Here is a 21,329-nt window from a genome sequence, read left to right on the forward strand (position 1 = left end):
CCCATTATCCCACAGCAGTCTCTTGGGAGGGCTACGCTGAGCTCCACTTTAAAATGTTGATGAACATTCGAGAGAAATGGAGCCCTGTTAGCTTGCTCACACATATGCTCTCCTTTGCAGTATACCAATAGAGCCTGCAAATGAATTCATAGCAGATGCTGCTTTGTGTTGGGGGAGAACAGAGAATACACTTAATGCAGGATGCGATTAGCAAAGAGGAAGATGACCTTTCCAGCAGGCTGGAGTTAACACTCTGTGGTGGAGCCACCCACTAATGACACACTCCGTATCACAACAAACAAATCAAATGCCAATGTGAAGTGCGACACATTTGGAGGGCACAGGGTTTACACCTTTCTGTACTTGTTGATGCAGGGTGATTCCATGGGGTCCCAGGGTCAGCAATCACGTTGATTTACAAATACAGTGTTTTTTAAATAGCATCATGGGAGGATGATGCTTCCTGGGAAGAATCAAGAAGCACAAAAGAGAGCCCAGCAGTCCTGGGTCCCCAGACATGCCCTCTGGGAACAACTGAGGCCACATAATTGTCACCAAACAGAAAGAAGGTAGGTGGATGCATTTCAGGGGTCTGGGAGAAACCTTACCAAGGCCAATTTCATTGAGCTGAAGTCCATATGGAGAACCATTTTTGCTTAGGAATGCTTGGAAAATCTTGTCTTTGGCTTGGCCTATGGTGTCACAGTCAAGAACGTTGACTGAAATATTCCGACAGACATCAGCACTCTCATTTTCTGGGATTTTTTCAAAGACAACATTTAATGCCTGCAAGAATACAAACAAACAGTGTCTGAAGTCTATTAGGTAACTACAGCCTGAAAGGCATTCACAAAAGGCACACCACGGCAAGTCCTCCTAATACCTCTGACAGTGCATTAGCGAACAGTGTATCTATCGCATTATACTACTTTAATCTTTTCTCCATAATCCATTCTTTTCAGGGATAATGGAAAGGAAAACAGAAAGTTAAAACACTCATTATTGAGCAAGAATTGAATAAATATATTAGAGAGGAAAATATATACACACATACATATTCTACAAAAAAATGGTGATTTCTAATTTCTTCCTTTAAAAAATTACTTGGAAAGATTCCACAGCAAATGAGCACAGACTAGTGATTATTGTTTTTATTAACAGAACCACAGAGTCCCAGAAGTGAAGGTCCAGGTGACAGGAAAGGTTATGAGGTCCCTGTATTGATCACACCAAGGAGGTCACTTCTTAATATGCAGCATTAATTATGGCAGCATCCATCTCCCCCTCTGCTTCCAACATCTGCAGTCGGATGTTTCTGAGTCCTCATTAAAATACCAAGATCCCCACCCTGCACTATTATTCTTGCATTAATTACATTCCTGTGCCATTGCTTAAGTTGTGTCAGTTAATATTCTCCCAGGGCAGCAAAACCTCAAAATCTAATGGGGAAAGGAAGTCTTTGTGTATGTGAGAAAACACAGAGCCAGGGAATATTCTGGAAAATAACCTGAACGCAATTCCAGGTTTACTTTCTCTAAGAACAAATACATAGATCTAAAAAAAACAAAGTTTCTCTTGCCACAGATCTTTGGGGAGGATTGATTCAGAGGTGAGCAAAGAGGATTTGGTAAGCAGCTTAGCATGATCTAGATTCTTTGGCACTGTTATCAGTGAGTTGGGGGCTTGGGTACAGTGTGAAATGCACAATTTGTTAATGTTTGAGGGCCTGGCTTAATGAGGGAATGTGAAAGGATAAAATCATGGGTCTGGAAAGAAATGAAAAACAGTAACTGTATAGAAGCTCACTAAGGTGTACAGATTTTAGGTCTAATTAATTTTAGCATATGAGATTTTTTCCTAATAAAGTTTATAATAGAAATCTTAGAAAGAAGTGAAAACACAGATAATATGGAGCGTGGGGATCCTTAGGATTACCAGAAGTGCATGTGGGGATGGGGAGCTATGTCAGAGATAGAGCTCTTGCCTAGCATGCATGAGACTCTTGAATTCCATTCCCTGCAATGCAAAAAAAAACAAGTGTGTATGACAGCACCTGCCTTCTAGTACTGTCACAGAGGTCAAGGAAATAGTGTACTAAAGGAGTGCTGCAGGACTAAAGGAAAGTGGTGGTAATGACCGATCAGGTTGATACAATCACCACTGTAGCACTGGATTAGTATACATGCATTCAGAAACAGGGACTCAGTCCACAGTGAACTGCGGAACTGACTTCTGATGGTAACTAATGATGAATCGAACTGCCATTGCCCAGAATTATGCTCAAGACATATGGCTCACAGATCCCCACAAGGGCATCTGAAATCCTGGGCACGTATTCTTTGGCAACTGTCTCCACATCAAGTTCCTTAGACCTGTGTGTCTCATTATGGGGACACTGTAGTTCTGAGGCCACCCTTGAGGCCTCTGCCCCCGTCACTTACCCAAAGGTCCTCCCACCAAGCACTCTCATCCTGGGAGCTAGGATTTCAGTACAGGCAGCAATAAAGAGAAGACCTTGCTGCTCTGGGATCCTGCATAAAGTTCCAGGACTCATGATCATTCCATAAATACCCAGAATCCTTCTGGACTAGCCAGAATTCTACACACATGTGGTTAAGGAAGCTTCAGGAGGCAGCGATTTCAGTAAAGCTGAATAGAGCTTTCCCAAGGCAGAAATTGGGGCACTATCAGTGAGAAAGCAGTGCTCACCATACATTGAACTTGACAGGGACCAGATTCTTAACTATCCAATCTTTAGAACTAGGAACTTCAGTGCTCACAAGCCACTCAGCCTATGGCATTTTGCTGTAACAACTAAGACTTAATATTTTTCCCCTTGCAATCCCGTTTATGATACAATAGTCAGTTTAGTCCAGTCCTAGCCAAATGACTTAAACTCTCTCCCATTAGTGGAATCTCATCTTTGGGGTTGACCAGTAGTCTCAGTGTGCTCCAGTTAAGTCCCTGGCCTAGAAAGTATCACTCTTGCCTGCTCCCTAGGAAAATCTGTATTCTGGGCAATTCAGCCATGAGCAAGGGGTTCAAAATGCTTCTCTATACATGAACAAAAAAAAAAAAAACACCAAAATACGAGACAAGGGAGAATGCAGGGGTTCCAGGTAAGTGGAACAGCAGCTAGGTGGACTGTCTAGAAGAATCCAACAGGGTAAAGCCTCATACCCAAACCCTCTTTCTCACCTCCCTTCTTTAGAGACATTGGGGCAGTTCACAGCATAGAACTGCCCAATGCATTTCAAGACATACTACAAGAGAGAGGAGTGTTGAATAGCAAACTCAACATGAGGAGCATGCTAAGCACATACTCTATCAATAAGCTACACCCCCAGTTCTTGGAAATACCTCTCTGAATCTGTTAACCCCCAGGCAAAGCTTACATTGCTATTACCACCCCCATTTTAGAGGAAACTGAGGTACAGAGGTGTTAAATTAGTTGCTCCAGGAACATAGCTTCTAAGTGTCAGAATCTTTGAGTGACTGCTGAGCTGGTGCCAGGGCTCACTGAGCTAGGGTGTCCCTCGGAAGCGTCAACCCACCCTCCTGAGGCTCTGATGCAGTCCAAGAACCCTCCTAACCTCCAGGAACCTTTTCTTAGACCAGCTGTAAGCAGAGTCCTTAACTAGAGCCGCAGCATACATGAAAGTTGGGAAGGACACTTGGGAGTAACTTCCATCCCTGTGGTCAGGTCACCTTCCTTACCCATGTCAGGAGTGATGGTGTCAAAGCCACTTCATGGTGGCTTCCAAGATAAAAATGAAGGGAAAATGCCCTTTAATCAGAACCCCAGCCATCCTGGCTTGTGAAACAGTTTTATTGGCATTTACAAAATAATGTTCTGTTGCTACCTAAAGGGCACCATTGTCTTTAACAATAACACCTCTTTATAGGCAATAAATGTTCTTAAAAACATAACCAAAAGGAAAAAAATATCTTAACTGCATGTAAACTAATGTAAATCTGCCATTGCCTCCACAGCTAGATAGGTGGAAAATGGGTAAAAAGGCATTTTACAGAGTCCACAGGGAATTCTGAGAATAAATCCAGACATAAATTGATTTGTATTCATTTTTCATGCCGGTAACGCTTAGTGCTCTGACAGTAGTTTCCTAGAATGTGAGTGGAGGGCCCCTCAGGTCTGACCCAGGTCTTAATACTCCCATCTGGAGCTGGGGCTCTCATCTGAACCTCTCTTCTATGCTGGGGAGCAGTAAGGGGCCATGTCACCTCAGAGTGTGGGCAGACAGGGCCTACAGTGGTCACTGCCTTATAGCAACATCTCCCAAGTTGATGGACATTTACTGTGCAGCCCCCTCTGTCAAGGCCCATGGAGCCAAGCCCTCTATATCCTTCTTGGTGTTGGGGACTGCTTAAGACCTGTTTTCAGATCACTTGCGGCAGATATGGGAGATGAGCCTGTCACCCCAGTACACAAACATTCAGAGAATCCCTTGCAGGCAGGCCAGGAGAATGGGAAGCGGAGAACATTCAGCCTGGTCTGGTTCTGTAACATCTATAGCTCCTTTTCTGGTCACCACAAAAGGCCAAAGTTCTTTGAAGCACATCCTGTCCCTTCTCTGGAAATGGGCCCCCTCTGTTAACCCTGCAGCTCCCCTTCCTTGGCATAAACTATTGGCAAAGCTAAGGTAGCATGTGTGGTTGGTGTCTAGCCCACAGCTCTTAACAACAGCAAAGAGCCCAACTAGGGTAGAGGAATGCCATTGGTGGCAGCTCTCTCTCCTCCTCCACCAGGGAGCTGTCATGTGACTAAACTCTGGAAAAGAAAGGAAAGATTCTCTATCCCAACAGCAACAACAAGAAAGCAGGGGTGGGGTGGGGTATGCTATGGTAGCCATCCAGTGAGTACAAGGTCAGGGACAAAGAAGCACAGAGATGGTGACCCTGGGCTCTGTTGAAGATGGCTGATCATGTGGCTGTCCCTTAGGAGTGGAGACTAATGACCTCCAGTCTGCTCTGAAACACACCTCTGCTCTACTTGACCTTTCAGGTCCTGGTGATCCCATTTCTTCTAACTTGATGCAGAATATTTCCAAACTAGTGCTGCTTTGCCAATTTTCTGGTAGCTCAATTCATTCATGGGCACATTTATTTTGCATCATTTAGCACAGGGCATTGTAGATGATACCGTTTGCCCAATGCAAATCCTGAGGTTTAGCACCGGTAGAGTAGGATAACTGTGAGACAAACCCAAGTTCTAAGACCTGCTATGGTGAGTGTGTTGTTAATCTTGACTGGATCTGGAGTCGACTAAGAGAGAAACATCTGGGAATACTTATGAGGAACTTTTCTTGACCTGCTTATCTGAAGTGGAAGACCCCACCGCACGTGTGGGCAGCACCTTCAGGTGAGAGCCCAGATAAAGGAGGTCTGAGGAAACAGCTTTGATTTTTGCCTCACTGCCTTTATGTCTTACTGGTAACTCCATCAACTCCATTGTCACCACCACCACATCCCTTTGCTGACATAGGAAGTCAGTTTCTTTGAAGACCAATGGCTGTCCAGGGAAACCCTCCCCCTCCCCACCCACCGGCCTTTAACATCAGGTGGGGACTGCTGAGGCATCCAGCCTCATGGACTGAGCAGCTTACTTGAAAGCTAAGTCTGTCCAGTATGAGGATGGCTGCTGCTGAATTACCAGACTATAGTAAGACATTTAATTCATCTTAATACATATTTAAGTAATCTTTTAATAATATTCTTTAATAACTGATTCTGATCTTTGAGAGTACCTGGACTAACAATACAGAAAAATAGAAGCAACTGGGGTGTTTGGATGTTTCTAGTTCGGAGAGGGGCATTCAGAGAGAGACCTCAGGGAAGGTTGCATGGAGGAGGTGGTGTTATGAACTAGGTCTGGAAAGGACCTGGTGATGGAGGTGAGAGAGGCCTCTGGACATGAAGACCCTCAGCTACCACACTTAGCAGACTGGTGAGCAATCTTAAGTCAGGCTACCAGGCCAGGACATAGAGAAAAAGAATTCCACTTCTTTAGGATGGGAGAGAGGGGAGCACTCCTGATCCACTCCCGCCTTCCCCAAACCACCACTTGCTGAGGAAGAAGCCCTGCACTATTTTTAGGGGAAAGAGTGATGAGAACACTCTCTGGAGTTTCTAATAATAAGAACACGTTTGGTGTTTCTAATAATAATAACAATAGCCAGCACTTATCGAACATGTACCACATCCCAGCAATGAATCTGCTAATTTCATCGAACCCTCCCAAGTCTGTGAGGTGGGGACTATTATTAGCCTTGTTTAACAGATGGAGGTGGGAGATATAGAGAGGGCTGGAATCTTGTCCTAGATTACAGATCTGGGAGGGTCACACGTGGCTATGTCCAGACTCCCAACGAAACACCAGGAGGCCAGTCATGGTGTTCCCCTTGCCAAGGGCAGCTGTTCTACTCTGCTGAGGTGCTAGAGCAGTAGACAATGAGTGGACACACACTAGGGCTAGAGGAGGCTTAACCTTCTAACTCTGGCTTGGCATCAAACTGCACACACTACATCTTCCTGAAGCATGTGTGGCTTGGGCAGCACTGCGAAGCTTGCAGAACCTCTGCCTCTGCTGCTGGGTGTGGCCACGTGACCACATCTGGCCAATGACTTTAAATGGATGTGTTATGTGGCAACCCTTGGGAAACTTCCTTGAATGACAGCTGGTGACCATCTGTCCTTTCTTGTGTAGCCCTGCTGAGGTCCTGCTGTGGGAATGTGGAAGGAGACTGAGGAAGCAGACACCTCATTCCAAGAAGTTACCCGAGGGCATCCCGGAGCAGGGATGCCCATCCTGGCATCTTACACTAGGGAGAAATCAGCCTCTCTGCTGTTTCATCTTGGGCATCTGGACCTCTGTTCTCTACCCAGCTGCACTGCCTCCTAATAGCTGTATACAGAAGGAAGCCATCAGGCAGACGAGGCCATCTGGAGACTCACAGCCAGAGTGCATGGCAAAGGACCTGATGGAAAGGGCTGGTCTTTTCACAGCATGACTCAAGCCAGCCTCTTTTAGGTAGCTGTGGAGGTTTCTCATTGTCATCTCTTGTCCACACCTGCCTATCAGGTTATCATCTGCCATTGGCTGTCCATGACCAGTGCTAACACAACTCATGGGTATTTCAGATGTGTTATTCTTGACAACAGAGCCAGGTTAGGCTGGCTTTCCTGCCTCACCCATCATCAATAAATAACCAACTGGAAGGACTGCAAAAGAGACTTTGATTTTAGGGTACCTTAAAGATGACAAGAAAAACTGTCACAAAGAGTGGCCACTTTCTCTGTGCCAGGCAAGATGGCTAGGTGTGTTACACACTTAATTTTCTGATTTCAGCATATGTCCAAGGGTAGGCTTTTTATCACCAACTGTTCATAGACGAACAAATAGGTTGAGGGATGGTAACTTTACCAATTCACACAGTCAGTAAAGGGCTGTGACCAGTTTCACACCCAGAACTGGCAGAGCCCAAACCCCATCTCTTTGATCCCATCCCCACAGCACATGGGTGTATAACTGAATTCCTGCTTGGTTAGTAGCTCTCCCCAGCTTGCAGAACTGAGGAATCAGAAAAAAAAAAGAAAAAGAAAAAGGAAGAAATGAGGCTTCTTGGGGATTGGGATAAACGGAATGTGGAGAGAGCACTGTCCCCAGGGGAGGACTATAATGCCATCCTGTTGGCTCCTCTGACACATCCTCGACTAACAATGGCTGGATGTGGCTGCATCCTTCCTGGGATACCTTATAATTCCTACAAAGCTGTCATAAAGGAATTTATTATAAACCAGCAACTTCATCAGAAACAGTCTTTGAGCAATAATTGTTCTCATTCAATAAGACCTTTAAAATATATTTCTACTTTCATTTCAGGGCCAAATGAAAGTCAAGAGGAAAGTCTCTTCTTGCACCAAACTCAGGAAAGCTACAGTTTGCTCTGCTGTAGCCAGCAGTTTAGCCACTTTAGTAGTTGTCTCCTTGTCCCTGTGCCCGACTGACCCACCTTCCACCATGCTCCAATCCCCTCTCTCCTTGTCCCACCAAAGATGGGCAGCTCACAGTTGGGATACTGCTCCCCTAACACAGTAACAGTGGGCAGAGGGGAGCGGAAGAGAGCCTTTTCCACACTGAACAAGACAAAATGATGGGACAATGTCCCCAAGTTGTGTCTATGGCCAGTTTCTCTATAGTTAGAACACTATAGTTGCCCATCCTAGATTGGAGGAAGCAAGGCTAGCAAAGATTTGTGGACAGTGAGAACACATTGCCAAGTACTTTCAGGTTGGAGGGAAGATTCTAGATTTTTTCCCCTCTGTCAAGTATCAGCTTAAGAGCTGTCAAACTTTCCATAGGGGACTAGGTAGAAAATCTTTAAGGCTTTCAGGTTTGTATGGTCTCTGGTGCAACTAGTTAACAACTGCCATTGTAGCAGAGAGTCAACCAGATATCATACAGAAATGCACACACAGAGCTGTGTGTTCCAATAAAGCTTTGTTCATAAAAATGGTCAAGGGTGATCATTTGGCCTAAGGCTGTTGACTACTGGATATAACACTGTCTTCAAATGGAAAATGACAATGCCAAAAGGACAAACAGAAAATTATTTTCATCTCCGTCATGACTTGTGATACCACTCTCTCATTCAAATACTAACCAGGCCTGACTCTACTCAGCTTCCAAGATCAGATGAGATGGAATGTGTTCAGAAAGGTATGGCCATCATCCAACGTTCCATTTTGTAAAATATATAAATATAAATAAGGACTCTAACAATGAGAAATATTTAATTTGAACCACAGAGAGGAAAATTAAATACTTTTGTGCCTAGATAACTAAATTATTTTTCTAATCCTAAGATTATGGGTGTGATGAGAGAGAGCATGAAGAGGAGAGCCATTGAAATCACTCATTTCAAGTTAATTTTTCATTTTCCACAGCTTGCCATCGACTAGGGAATAACTTACCTAACATGACTATAAAAATTGGTTTCTCTCTTTGATCAGGAAGCTAACTATGAAGCTAGTAATGGTTTCAGTATTATCTCAAGTCATAATGGAAATGATTTGCACTATGGTAGAAAGAAAAAGAGAAAAAAGAGCTTAAGAATTGTTAATTAACTTCACTGTTTCTCCACAAATGCTACGAGTATTAAAAACAAGATTGCTGAAGTGCAAACATCAGGACTTAATGAACAATGGGATGTAATTGAAGTAACAGAATGACTTAATCGGGACAGTGGGTTGTTTAATTACGGGGATAATGGATCTTCTGCAAGGACAAGCTAAATGGAACCAAAGGGGCCTGAGAGAGGTAAGGAGAGCACAGAGACTCCTGCTGGGGATAGCCAGTGTTTGTTAGATATGGAATGTTGTATTAACCATGCTTGTCTCCAGATGGTAGCCACTGGGGAGAAGGCCGACTTGCTATCGGCTGGCATAAACCTTCCAGACATCACAACATCCATAACACTGTTTTTGCAGGCATGTGTCCCCGAGCTTTGTCAAGAATTTCTAATAATCTTAAAGACTTTCATACAGATATGAGAATGAGTGTAATAATGTGTTTGTCGGAACACTTTCCCAGGGTGCCAAGATGCTATCTCTCTGATACAGCAGATTGGCAAGCTCATTTCCTGGGTTTAAGAGTTCAAAAAACCATTTCTTGCTTAACTTTGATTACAAGTCAAACTCCGCCTGCTAATTCAGCACGCCTGTTACGAGTTATTGGTTTTTCTCATCTCCTCCTGAAACAGAGGCAAATGTCCCTTCTCCCATGTGGTACACTTTCCTGGAACTGAAATCCTGAGTTGCAGGCCCTCTGCTGTGCAACCATGCTTCTGACATGCAGGAGTGTGGGCGAGGGCCAGGCACTCAGCCGCCAACACCACCTTGCAAGCTTTCAATTGTGCAATGGGGGAAAACAGGATCAATAGGTCTTATTCTACTCTGGCTGTCAACTCTGAACTCATGGGTGGTGTGTGAGGATGTGTGGAGATCAGTCTTCTCTTTTTCTTTCAGATAGGATCTCATGTAGACTAGACTGGCACAAAACTTCTTATGTAGCTGTGGATGGCTTTGAACTCAAATTACATTTATTTAATGATTTCTGTGGTGTGTGTGGAGGGTAGAGAATGACTTGTGGTGGCAAGCTCTCTCCTTCTACCATGGGGGTACTAAGGACTGAATTCAGGCTTCCAGGCTTAACAGCAAGCACCTTTACCTGCTGAGCCATCCTGCCAACCTGCAGTCTACCTGAATCAATTCTCCACCTTAGTTTTTGGGACAGTGCCCTCACTGAATCTGGAGCTATAGCAAAGCCTCCAGGAACTGCACATCTTTATCCCCTAGCACTGAGGCTACAGGTGTGCTGTAGTGGCTAATTTTAATGTGGGTATTGGAGATCCAAACTTGGGTTGTCATGTGTGTACAGCAAGCACTTTATCTCTGGAGCTGTCTCCTACCCTGAACTCATACACATTTAATGGGAGGCTAGGGTATTGTGTGCAGACAAACCCGCTCCCAAAGCATCAGAGAATGAGCTGAGATGAGGGCCATTTGACTTGCCAGATGCCAGCCTGGGGCTCCAGGTACTAGAGCCAGAGTGGCTTTTGAAGGGCTTTGCTTAGGCAAGTCAGAGGCGTTATCCTCTCAAGATACAATGAACAAAACCTGACTTCTCAGATCGATGTGTTAGTATAATGATTTCAAATACAAGAAAACTGGCAGCATGGCTTTATGTTCTAGAAAACACCCTACACCTTAAAGAGGAAGCATCCTAACCTAGGAGGTGTGAAACCTAGGAGGTGTGAGGCGCTGTTTCTGAGGACGCATCCAAATGGGCTTTTTCTCAAACCGGGCCCTGCCATGGCACCGATTCTGCTATTTCAAGTTCTTCATGTGACTGTTCTGGCGCTTTCTGATCCTCCTTGATAGAATTTACACACACACACACACACACACACACACACACACACACACACACACACACCAATTTGTTCACCACACCTTGGTTTTCAATTACATAAACCACCTCAGGCAAATTTTACAAAGCAAAGCTTTGAAAGCTACCAGGAATGCAGCCTGGGAGGGTCGGGGGAAGGGTTGTGGGGACAGGGGAGGAAGGACAGGAAGAAGGGGAAACAGAAACAGAATGGTTTAGGCCCAGAGAACTTGCATGAAAGGGCATGAAAAGCCTTAGATTTTTTATATTGACCTTCTGGTAACATTTTTGTCACACAAGCTTAGACTGGATCATGTACCTTCTCTCTAGCTTCTAGAATAATCAGCCACCATGAAAGGGAGGTTGGAACAGGTCCAACAAAAGGCATTAGAAAAATCATCCTTAAAGGCAAAGGCCCTAGAAGCCAGGGCTCACCTCTTTGCCAGGCTCCACTCTCTCTAACACACACAAATCGGAAGAGGACAGAGCATAGATTTAATTTTCCATTGCATTTCCCCCAGAGGCTATAAAAGGGGAAAAAATTCCAGAGTCGACATGAATTTCTTCAACATCAAGTAACATTTTGATGATGAGTTGAGTGCTAACAAATCAGAAACACATGGTCTTAATTGACTGTGAAATAAATAATGTTTCCAAATGAAAGGGAGAGAAAGCGCTCAGATGTAAAGCGCTGGAAAGGACTCCAACCTCAAAAGTTTTTTCAGGCAGCTGACGTCCCCCCCTCCCCTGCCCCCAAGTCCTACCTCCCCTTGTCTCCTCCCTGTCTGGTGCAATGTTTCATGGAAAGAAATCCTGCTGAATCCCCTAAACCTACATCCACTGGGGAACCCTGTGAGGGCTGTTAGCCTCACCTGAAGCTGGATGGTTTCTATGGGGAAGAGGTTGACTAGGTTCACAGTTCTGGAAAGCTGAGGGCAGGGTGCTAGTCTCTTCCTGCTGCCGTTCAGGGCCACGTGCTACTTTGGGCTTAGTGGTCAAGCGGCAAGAAAGATCACAGGGTGAGAACGGAGGCAATAGAGTAAGCTGGGGATCCCCAGGTGATTTATGTCATCTCTTCGTGTTTGCATGTACCTGCTTGTGCACGTGCATACCTGTCTGTGTGTATGTGTGCACTCATATGTATCTGCATGTGCGTACAGCATGTGTGTTGTATACTCTTTTAATCTTTGTAACACCTCCATGAGATGGGCAGACAACATGATTATCACCTTTATTTTACACATGGGGCGGGGACTGAGAGGCACAGGAACTGAAGAGACTTGTTCAGTGTCACCTGGCTAACTAATGGCAGAGGCAAGGTTCAAATCTGCCCAACTCTGGAACCCAGGCTCTTACCTCACATGCCAGCAGCCCCCCAGTGGCATCTGAGGAGCACATTAACCATGCAAAACCTAAGGCTGAAGGGCTCAGTGGTTAAGGGCATGCTCTGCTCTTGCAAAGGACCCAAGTTCAGTTCCCAGTACTCTTGTTGCGTTGCTCACAACCACCTGTAACTCCCCCTCTGGAGGAATCAGATACTTCTGGTCTCCATGGGGACTTACACTCATGTGCACACACCTATGTGCAGACACACATACACATAATTAAGAATTAGTAAATCTTTGGAGAAATGGATCAGTGGTTAACAGCACTGGCTGCACTTGCAAAGGACCTAAACTCAGTTCCCAGCAACCACATGGCAACCATAAATATACGCAGGCAGACACTCATACATAAAGTAAAAATAAATTAAAAGTAAATTTAAAAAATGCAAATCCTAGGCCATACCCCAGACTTGCATCTAGGGTGACTTAATAACTGGTCTAACATTGTCCAGGCAATAGAGGTGCATGCTAAAGCTTGAGGACCACTGCACTGCCCCAGAGATGCTGACCATTATGCGTGTTCATGCTCAGCGCAGCTTCCTGCATCTTGCATGGCTGCTCAGCACACAGTCATCTTTAATGGGGATGTTATATTTGCCATGAGGGAAACTGGAAACAGCTGATCTTTTGGCTCCTCCCCACCCACAGACATGACATAACCATAATATGGTCCACAGCAGAGTGGTGCCTTCTTCAATTAGGGAGTGAATTCTTCTAGAATGATACCACAGGACTCACCACCCAGAGCAAAGCCACAGGAGTCTTAACTCTTCAGCGAGCAATTCCCGAATCCCACTGGAATCTATTTCTTCCCTCTCCACTAATGAGATGGTAAAGAAGCCTAGAGTCTCCATAGTGCTAAAGATCAAGCCAAAACACAGCGACCTTCCCCAAGTCTATGAGAATGGAAAAGCTTAGAAAGCTCCTGAGCCATACAGGATAGATTTCCACACAGGGCTTCTGCCATAAAATCCCCAAAAGGCCCTAAAGCACTGTCTCTTTTGGGGGGACATTGAGGGTGGGTGGAGTAGGAATGGGTTAAAAGGAAGTTCTCCAGTTTTGAAACTCTCAGGCAGCCTAGCCCCTTATCCTCCAGCATTCCTCTAAAAATATCTATGAGATCACAGCACATTAAGTGCGTGACACCAAACATTTGTAACTAATCCATGGAAATAAAGTAAGGCGTCATGTTGCATGGGGAACACAGTGAAATTTGTCTTGTGTTATCGTTCTAAAATAAGACGGCCTCAATTTGGTTTGAAATATATCTTCACACATTGTCTTCCCCAAGCAGAGCCATTTGAGAAATTCTGATTGCAATTATAAGCGCTGAATAGGGAGCACTTTGCATTTCCTTTGACGATGCTAAAAGCTATAAGCAATCCTGATATTAAAATCTTTGGAAATTGATGAGTACCCCAGGCATCATCACCAATGCTTTCTTCCCCAATCCAACTAATTAAAATCTATTATATGAACACATGTTAATATTTCATCAACTCCTGCTTATAATTAAGTAGATACATTAGGCCCCCACTGTCAGAGGGTACTGGTTCTGTTTTAGTGACCCACCTGGCACACACCCCCCACCCCCCGGGTCTGGATGGAGTGCTTTAGGCACACTTACCACAGTGTTGAACTCTGGAACCTGCCACAGCAGCCAGTCTTCATTGAGGGTGTAGAGTGCTTTGCAAGTGATCACATCTACAGGACCCTTGTTTATTTTCTGGTTCAGAGTCGTCACCAGCAAATAGAACGGCTCTCCAACAGTCTCCTTGGAAAAGATACCAAAGCAACAGTTAGCTCTCCTGTGAAGCCCGGGGCAATACCAGGAGTGAAAGGCAGCAGTATTTTCTAATAATCAACATGCTACACCCAAGTATCAAGCCATTAGAGACCAGGAGTGAAAGCCAGGAAACTACCTCCTGAAAGCTTTGTGGATGCACACAGCCCCCCAGCGCTATGGGAGGCATGCAGTAGGGCCCTGTAATTTCATGTTTAAGTTCCCATCTGGCAGACTACTGCTCATCAGTAGGGGTAAGAACACTTCGTGGAGGTAGAGATTTAACCTTGTTTACATTCCTATTTAATTGCAAACCAAAAATAAGTGACATTAAAAAAAAGTGCTTCACAGCTAGTCTTGGCAACAGGGACTAATGTAAAAATGTTTTAAACATTTGCTGAGGAGGGTGGCCTGTCAGAGTTAACAGTTCTGGGTAAGAGAAGTAGCCTTCACTTCAGCTATTTGTATCCTGTCGCCTACCCATGTGCCAGTCCTTGCCCCTTACCATTTGCACACCTCCTGCCCAGTTCCCTAGTCAGATGGGCAGCTCTCCCTTCACTAAACCAAGTCTGCCTGGGTCCTCTCAGGCCAGCTCCAGGCCTCCTGTCTCCAGCCTTCACTTGTGGACACTTTGCTCTGAATTTGGGGCTGGTGGCCCAAATGTGCAGCTACTATGTTCAGAGGGAGCTTGGGTAGCTCAGGAACAGGCTGTGTTCTGCTTCTATGCATCTTCCTGAGGCATGCAGCCCTGGATCAGTTTGGCTTCCTCCTCATAGTGAGGTTTCCAGGTTCTATGTGCATTAGGCCTCTCTGTGGAGAAAGAAGGGCTGTGCCCAGGCCAGGGAGCCAGAGTGCCTCAGGAGAGATGACTGGATAGCTATGTGGCTTCAATTGGAGCCTGTGTTACCAAGTGCATCTGCATAGCTAACTCAGCTTACAAAGGAGGATCCCTCTGTGAACAGGAGGAATTCCCCCACTTTGGGCCCCCCCCCCATCCTCACCCCTGTCTCTTCCTGTGTATTTCCTGCAAGCACAGTACTGTCCCCAGGCCTGGGCTTGCCCCTTGCCTCTTGCCCCTCCTGCCACACTACCTCACCTGGTCCACTCCCTCCCTGCCTTTCTTTGCTTTTCTCCCCTTGGCAGATAAATCCTTGTGTGTCTTATATAGGAAAGAGGAGGGATGTTCAAAAGTTTCCAAGGAGGGGCAAGGGGACCAGTACCTGACATTTCATTCTTACAAGAAACTTCCTTTATTTCATGGTTCCTAATCTTGCCTTTATCTGCTTTCCCTCCACCCCCTTGGGTAATGGCCTGACCACAAACCTAAGAGCCTCACTTCTCTCTTCCTTGCACATTATCAGAGACACACCAGGGGCCCTTGTGTGGGGACTGGATCATCCACACTGGTTGGCACAGAAGCCAGCCAGGCCTCCCGGGCTAGGCAGAGGGACAGCCACTGACTTAAGGGCTCTCTGGTCAGTATTTTCCAGAATGCTCAAAACCTATATGGTGACATCTGGCTTTGCGGTGCCACTCAGGCCCACAGTTCTAACCCTGGGTAATCATCCCTGGCATCTTTTGAGGATCCCTGTAACAATCTGGGTGCCTGCCCCCATGTGCCATACAGGACACCTACCCAACCTGGATGTCTGTAGCAGAGGCAGTTTGAAAATCTTCCCAGAGAGGCTGATTTTTGACCACCCTAGGGAACCACAGGCCATGGTTTCTTTGTCACTGACTAACACAAGGTTTAGGTAAGTCTCACCTATTGAAAACCAGTCTTCTCTCTTTGGATGACAGACCAGAGTTGACTGTCAGCTCACAAAGGTCATTCAGAGGCTGACACCACCATGCCAGCCTTGAACCTACAGAATCTCACCTACACTGTCTGTCTTGAATTCTCCCATATGCAAAATGGCCACAAAGGCCCTTCCCTCTCCCTTCCATTAAGACAAGACAAGCTCTTAGCCTGGTGTCTGACTTGTACAACAAACAGTAGTCCTTAATAGATGGCAATTGTCATTCTTAAGCCCACCAGACCTTGGAGTCCTAGAAGGGGATGTTGTTACCTGATGGTTGCTGCTTACTCAGCATCTATGGGCAGGGCAATAGGGCTAGGGCAGTCAGGCTCCCAAGCCCCCTTGATCACCAGACGGAATTCTTCCACTGAAAGTGAAAGTTCTGCCCAGGACTGCTTGATGCCACTTCCTCCTGGGCACTGTGCCACACCCCCGCTTACCACCAAGTGCTCCACACACTCTTGAATCAGCACAGAGAAGAAATCTTGACCCAGAATGCTTTGCTCAAGGGGGCTGCTTGGGCTTGGAGCCCAGATTTTCTCAACACTTCACTCCTTTCATGCCCAAGAGCGGCTCCTGAGAGCTCAGTGTAAGAAAGACTTGGAAGTGGACTGCAAACCAGTAGCCGCAGCAGTGGATGCAAACCAAAGCAAAGCAGCAACAAACAAGCAAGCAAAACAAGAAAACAATGCCCACAGTGAACACACCAACCCCAGGGATTCGGGCAGCTAGCTAGGTGGGTGGCTGGGAACACAGTACAGATAGACAGCAAGCTTTGTGATTTCAACAAAACCCCTCAGGGCCAGCACTTGCTGCTGCCTCCCTCAGGGGATTGTGTACATCAGCCACAGGGATTCCCTGAAGGAGTTTTCAGAGAAGAGATCGGTGGACACCAGCCCAGGGCTAGCTAAGGACTATGACTTGGGGACCTGGTGAGAGGGTCTGCCACCTGTGCTCAGCAGTAGCTGTGGCCCACCCAACCACAGTGAGACTCAAAAGCAGTTCACACCAGAAATAACCACTTGACACCTTCCCAGAGCAGATGATGTATGCCAAGTAAACAGAAAAGAAGGCGGATTTCATTAATCTTAATAAATGGCCATTGCCTTGGGAATGGGGAGAGTCGGTAAATTTTTTTCTTAAAAAAAAAATGTTGTGCATCTACTCGAAAGATTGCATTAAACATTAAACTAGGCACAGTCTGATTTAAAGGGCTGCTTGTGGGTCTCAACTTAAGCAGCCCTGTTAAAACCTGTGGCATAACAGTGTATCTTCTTCAGAGTTTAATTAGATTTCTAAACTAGATGCAAACACACAAATATGCCATTTTGCTGGAATCTGGATGGCCAGTGAAACTAAAGATGGATAAGAACTTCCATACCAGGACCTCAGAGAGCTGAACAAAGAGAGCAAGTTCAAGAGACCACCCTCATTTTCATTTTAATGTTTCAGAATAATAGCCAATATGTATGGGGTTCTTACTCAGTACTGAGCAACGGTGCTTACTTTCTCATGTGTGCTTAAATGAGCCTGACAACATTCATCTTTGCCTAACTCCACAGGTAACATACTAAGTAAGGGATGCAGCTGTCTGAGCGCCAGACCCAGTGCTGGGCTCCAAGGCCCACTCTGTTAACTATGGAAACCATAGAGAGTTTGCACTCAGAAAGATTTTAAGACACAATTAAATTCAACCACATTCCATCATCACTTCAAGAGAGTGAACTCTGAGGACAGAAGGCTCACTGGGGATTTGCTTTCACGCCGAATGCCTGGGAAGAAGGGACCATCATTAGATGTCAGCACATCCCTGAGTAATGAGTATTTCAAGCATGCTTTGGAGGCTCAAGAAGTTTGTGCTCATTCCCTGGTCTCAGAATAGGCTAGCAGGACCAGGGATGTCAATTAATGTCAAAGGTTGAGCTCACATATAAAAATCTTACCTCAGAGATTGTTAAATGAATTACATGTACAGGGACCACTAATAGAACAAACAAAAAACAAACCACAATTTTTTTTTTCATTCAATCTGGAAGGTCCAAGATCAAATTCAATTAAATGCTGACACCATAGAGCATTCTGGACTTAGATCCACAAAGACACCAGCATGTGCTAAAAATAACTGCCTATTGTCTTACCTCTGACACTGCAGAGCCCTGTGACACTTACCCGGAGGAAACCAGAGAGGCAGACAGACATCCAGTTTGTAAGGAGTTTCTCCACCACAGACTCTGTGCGCCTCAGCATGAGTTTGGGTTGCATATTGCTGCATTGTTCCATCAGGTCCCGGGTCAGAACCTCCAGGATGCTGGTCAGGTAGACCAGTTTGGTTTGCAGAGCAATGGTCAGGAAGGAGGCGAACAGACACCTGTTTAAAAACAGAGCCCTGGGCTCAGCTGGACATCAGGGGTTTCCATGGAATCTTGCTGGCAATAAGGGATTGTTTTCTGAAGCACCATTTTGTGTTGTTTAGATTCCAACCAACTCTGTCCTTATGTCATAAAATTATACACCAGGCCTAAGTACCTACATAGCTCAGTTGGTAGACTGCTTGCCTCGTGCATGAAGCCCTGGTTGGGATCCCTAGAAGGGGATATATTGGATGTGGTTGCAAATGCCTGCCATCTCAGTACTAGGGAGACAGAGGTAAGAGGATCAGTTATTCAAGATTGCCCTCGGTTACATGGTGAGTTTTAGCCCAGCCTGGTGTGTACATGAAACAGTAAACAAACTGCACATCAAATTCAACTTCAGGATATTTTCTATGTCTTTAGCAACAAGAAGTGAATCTCTTTCCCAAAAATTTACGGTGTTTTTAAATTTAAAAATAACACTTCTGCTTTTTTTGGTTAAGAATTCTCTTTATTTCTTTTTTGGTGTTGGGGATTTTTCAGGGTTTTACAGGGTGCTCTGCGTGTGCATGCATCTTCAAGACAGAATTGGTGTTGGGCTGGTGTGATGGGATCTGAAGGCAGCATGGCTGCATAAACACCCTGTCATAACCACTGGGAAGGTGCATGCTGCATTTCAGGCATTGGTTTGGGAAGAAAGAGCTTGAGGGCTAGAGATGCAGCTCAGTGGGAAGCACCTTGTGCAGCATCTTCAAGAATGAAGAATTGATAAAATAAGTAGTGTGGGGTTTTATTTGTTTCTGAGACAGTCTTACCACATAGCCCTGGCTGGCCTGTAATTTTTTCTGTAGACCAGGCTGGTCTCAAAGTCACAGAGAGGTAGAGACAAGAGGATCTGGACCACAGGCTGGTCTCAAACTCTGCTTCAGCATGCTGGGACTAAAGGCACGTGCCATCAAAGCTGGCAGGTGCTTAGGTTTTAGTGTATCTGTTTGAGTGCTTATCAAAATACAAAAGTACTGACACATACCTGTCCTTTACTGAGAAGTTCTTCTGCTTTTCAAGGGTATGGATGACAGTAACCAGGAAACTTTTATTACAGATTAGGGCATCCAAAGCTGTGAGGCTCTCATTCTTGTCATTGGCATCTCTGTTCTGAAAGGGGGAAAAACAATAGCATAGTACATAAGATAATGTAACAGTATGATATATATAAGATAATGTAACAGTATGATATATGTATATATATATAAGATAATGTAACGGTGTAGTATATAAGATCACGTAACAGTATAGTACTTTCTAACATGAAGGTTAGAAAGTAGATCCACAATGTGTTTTCCACATCAATGAATTACTTAATATTGAATTCATGATCCAAAAAAATCCACAATAAAAATTCAGAGCAATAATCATGATGATGACAATGGTGACAATGATAACCCTGACAGTCACTGAGATAAAATGAAAACTTAGAAACTTACATGCATATCTTCAGTGAAGATGTGTGTGAAGCCACCTGACTGAGAGGAAGGAGACACTTTTATTATTCATAACATCCAAAGGAAATGAATAGTGTATTTTTGTTATAATACACAAGTCCATTTTAATAAAGCAGAGATGCTATTTGCTAATCTGAAGAGCCCTCAGGCTTATGCTCCCTGAGTAGCCTCCAAGATGTAATAAATAACTATTATGCTCTCAAGAAACACCAGTGACTTCTGGAAACCTCTAAGAATAGTCATCAGCATACATCAGCCTCATTTTTTGGTAAATTACATTGCATTTAAAAAAGAATGGACTCAGAAGTTAAAGAAATGGTGGTGGGAGAGTATGGAAATGTCAGACTTCTTGTCAAGCAACTGACTCCTAAGGATAAGGCTCACACAGTGCTGACTCCTAAGGGTAAGGCTCACACAGTGCTGACCCTTAAGGGTAAGGTTCACACAGTGCTGACCCCTAAGGGTAAGGTTCACATAGTTGAAACAGCTTTTTGTAATTACATTTACTTATAAGGCAGGGAGAGGGCATGCCACTGTGTGTGTGCATGTGTGTATAATTCTTGGGAGTGAGTTCTCTTCTATATGAGTCCAGGAGACTGAACTTTTATCAGACTTGGTGGCAAGTGCCTTCATCCTCTGTGCTCTCCTATGGCCCAGCAATTCATTCCTGACCTTCTGTTGGGAAGTGATATCTTGGCTCCCTGGCTTAAAGTTCTTTCCCCTTTTCATTCAAATTTCCTGCTTCCATGAGATTAGATATTCTGTTTGCCCTATCTCTTCTATTTTCAGAAAAACAAAATGTAGGCTATCTACAGGCGGACCAGAAGTCCAGGGTCATTCTTTGTGACTTTGGGAATTTGAGGCCAGCCTGTGCTATCTGGGGCCCTGTCTCAAACACAAAACCAGTAGGCAGGTCAGCAAAAAGTGAGCTGGGCTGCTTCTTCCTTTGCTGTCCTGGGAATTGATCATCAACTAGGCCAAAGTGTTTGGCTCCAGGTCAATCAGCAAAGCAACCAACACTCAGCCTCATCTTCTGCTTAGTGTGTGACAAGAGGCCTGGCCTTGTGGCACTGCCTTTCCCTCCTCTCTCTTACCACTATAAACTTGGTTTTGACTTGGGTTGCTTCAGAGAGTTCTGAAAAATCCCTGGTGGTTTCTCCTGGGGTCCTCTCTCTTAATGGCTCCTCTGACTTCTGGTTTTATGGCTTTCCATTTGCCTTTCAAGATTACACTGAACCCTGAGTTAAATCAGTTTAGCGCCTTGTGACTATTTTTCTCTTGGCCTAAAATAACATCGTGTTATGCTGGCTTTTCTTTCCTTTTGACACACTCAGCTCACAACAGTGTTCCTGGACACTCATCACTCTGCCTTGTCCTTGATTACTGACTTTAGAAGATAGGATAATTTCTTTTCCAGGCCAAGATTATGCTATTCAGCACTCAAGGGCAATCATTTGCTGTAGAAGCCCACACAGTACTCATCTTGATGCTGGATATCTCCGTTATTTTATTGCTTTTAAATTCTTAATGGGGATCTCAGAGA

The 21,329-nt window shown here is 44.9% G+C and overlaps 1 protein-coding gene across 2 annotated transcripts in view; it reads right to left on the reverse strand.

Moving 5' to 3' along the window:
- Positions 1 to 21,329, reverse strand: part of Plxnc1 (plexin C1) — a 146,371-nt gene that overhangs the window by 19,758 nt on the left and 105,284 nt on the right. For both annotated transcript variants that reach the window (XM_027392654.2, XM_035450691.1), the window contains 5 exons: positions 19,769 to 19,807; positions 19,315 to 19,439; positions 18,103 to 18,301; positions 13,979 to 14,125; positions 609 to 786 (listed from right to left, as the gene is read on the reverse strand). In XM_027392654.2, coding sequence (XP_027248455.1) covers positions 609 to 786; positions 13,979 to 14,125; positions 18,103 to 18,301; positions 19,315 to 19,439; positions 19,769 to 19,807 — 688 coding nt within the window. The remainder of the gene's footprint in view (positions 1 to 608; positions 787 to 13,978; positions 14,126 to 18,102; positions 18,302 to 19,314; positions 19,440 to 19,768; positions 19,808 to 21,329) is intronic.

This window comes from Cricetulus griseus, assembly GCF_003668045.3.
Source record: "Cricetulus griseus strain 17A/GY chromosome 1 unlocalized genomic scaffold, alternate assembly CriGri-PICRH-1.0 chr1_0, whole genome shotgun sequence".
Classification (NCBI taxonomy): Eukaryota; Metazoa; Chordata; class Mammalia; order Rodentia; family Cricetidae; genus Cricetulus; species Cricetulus griseus.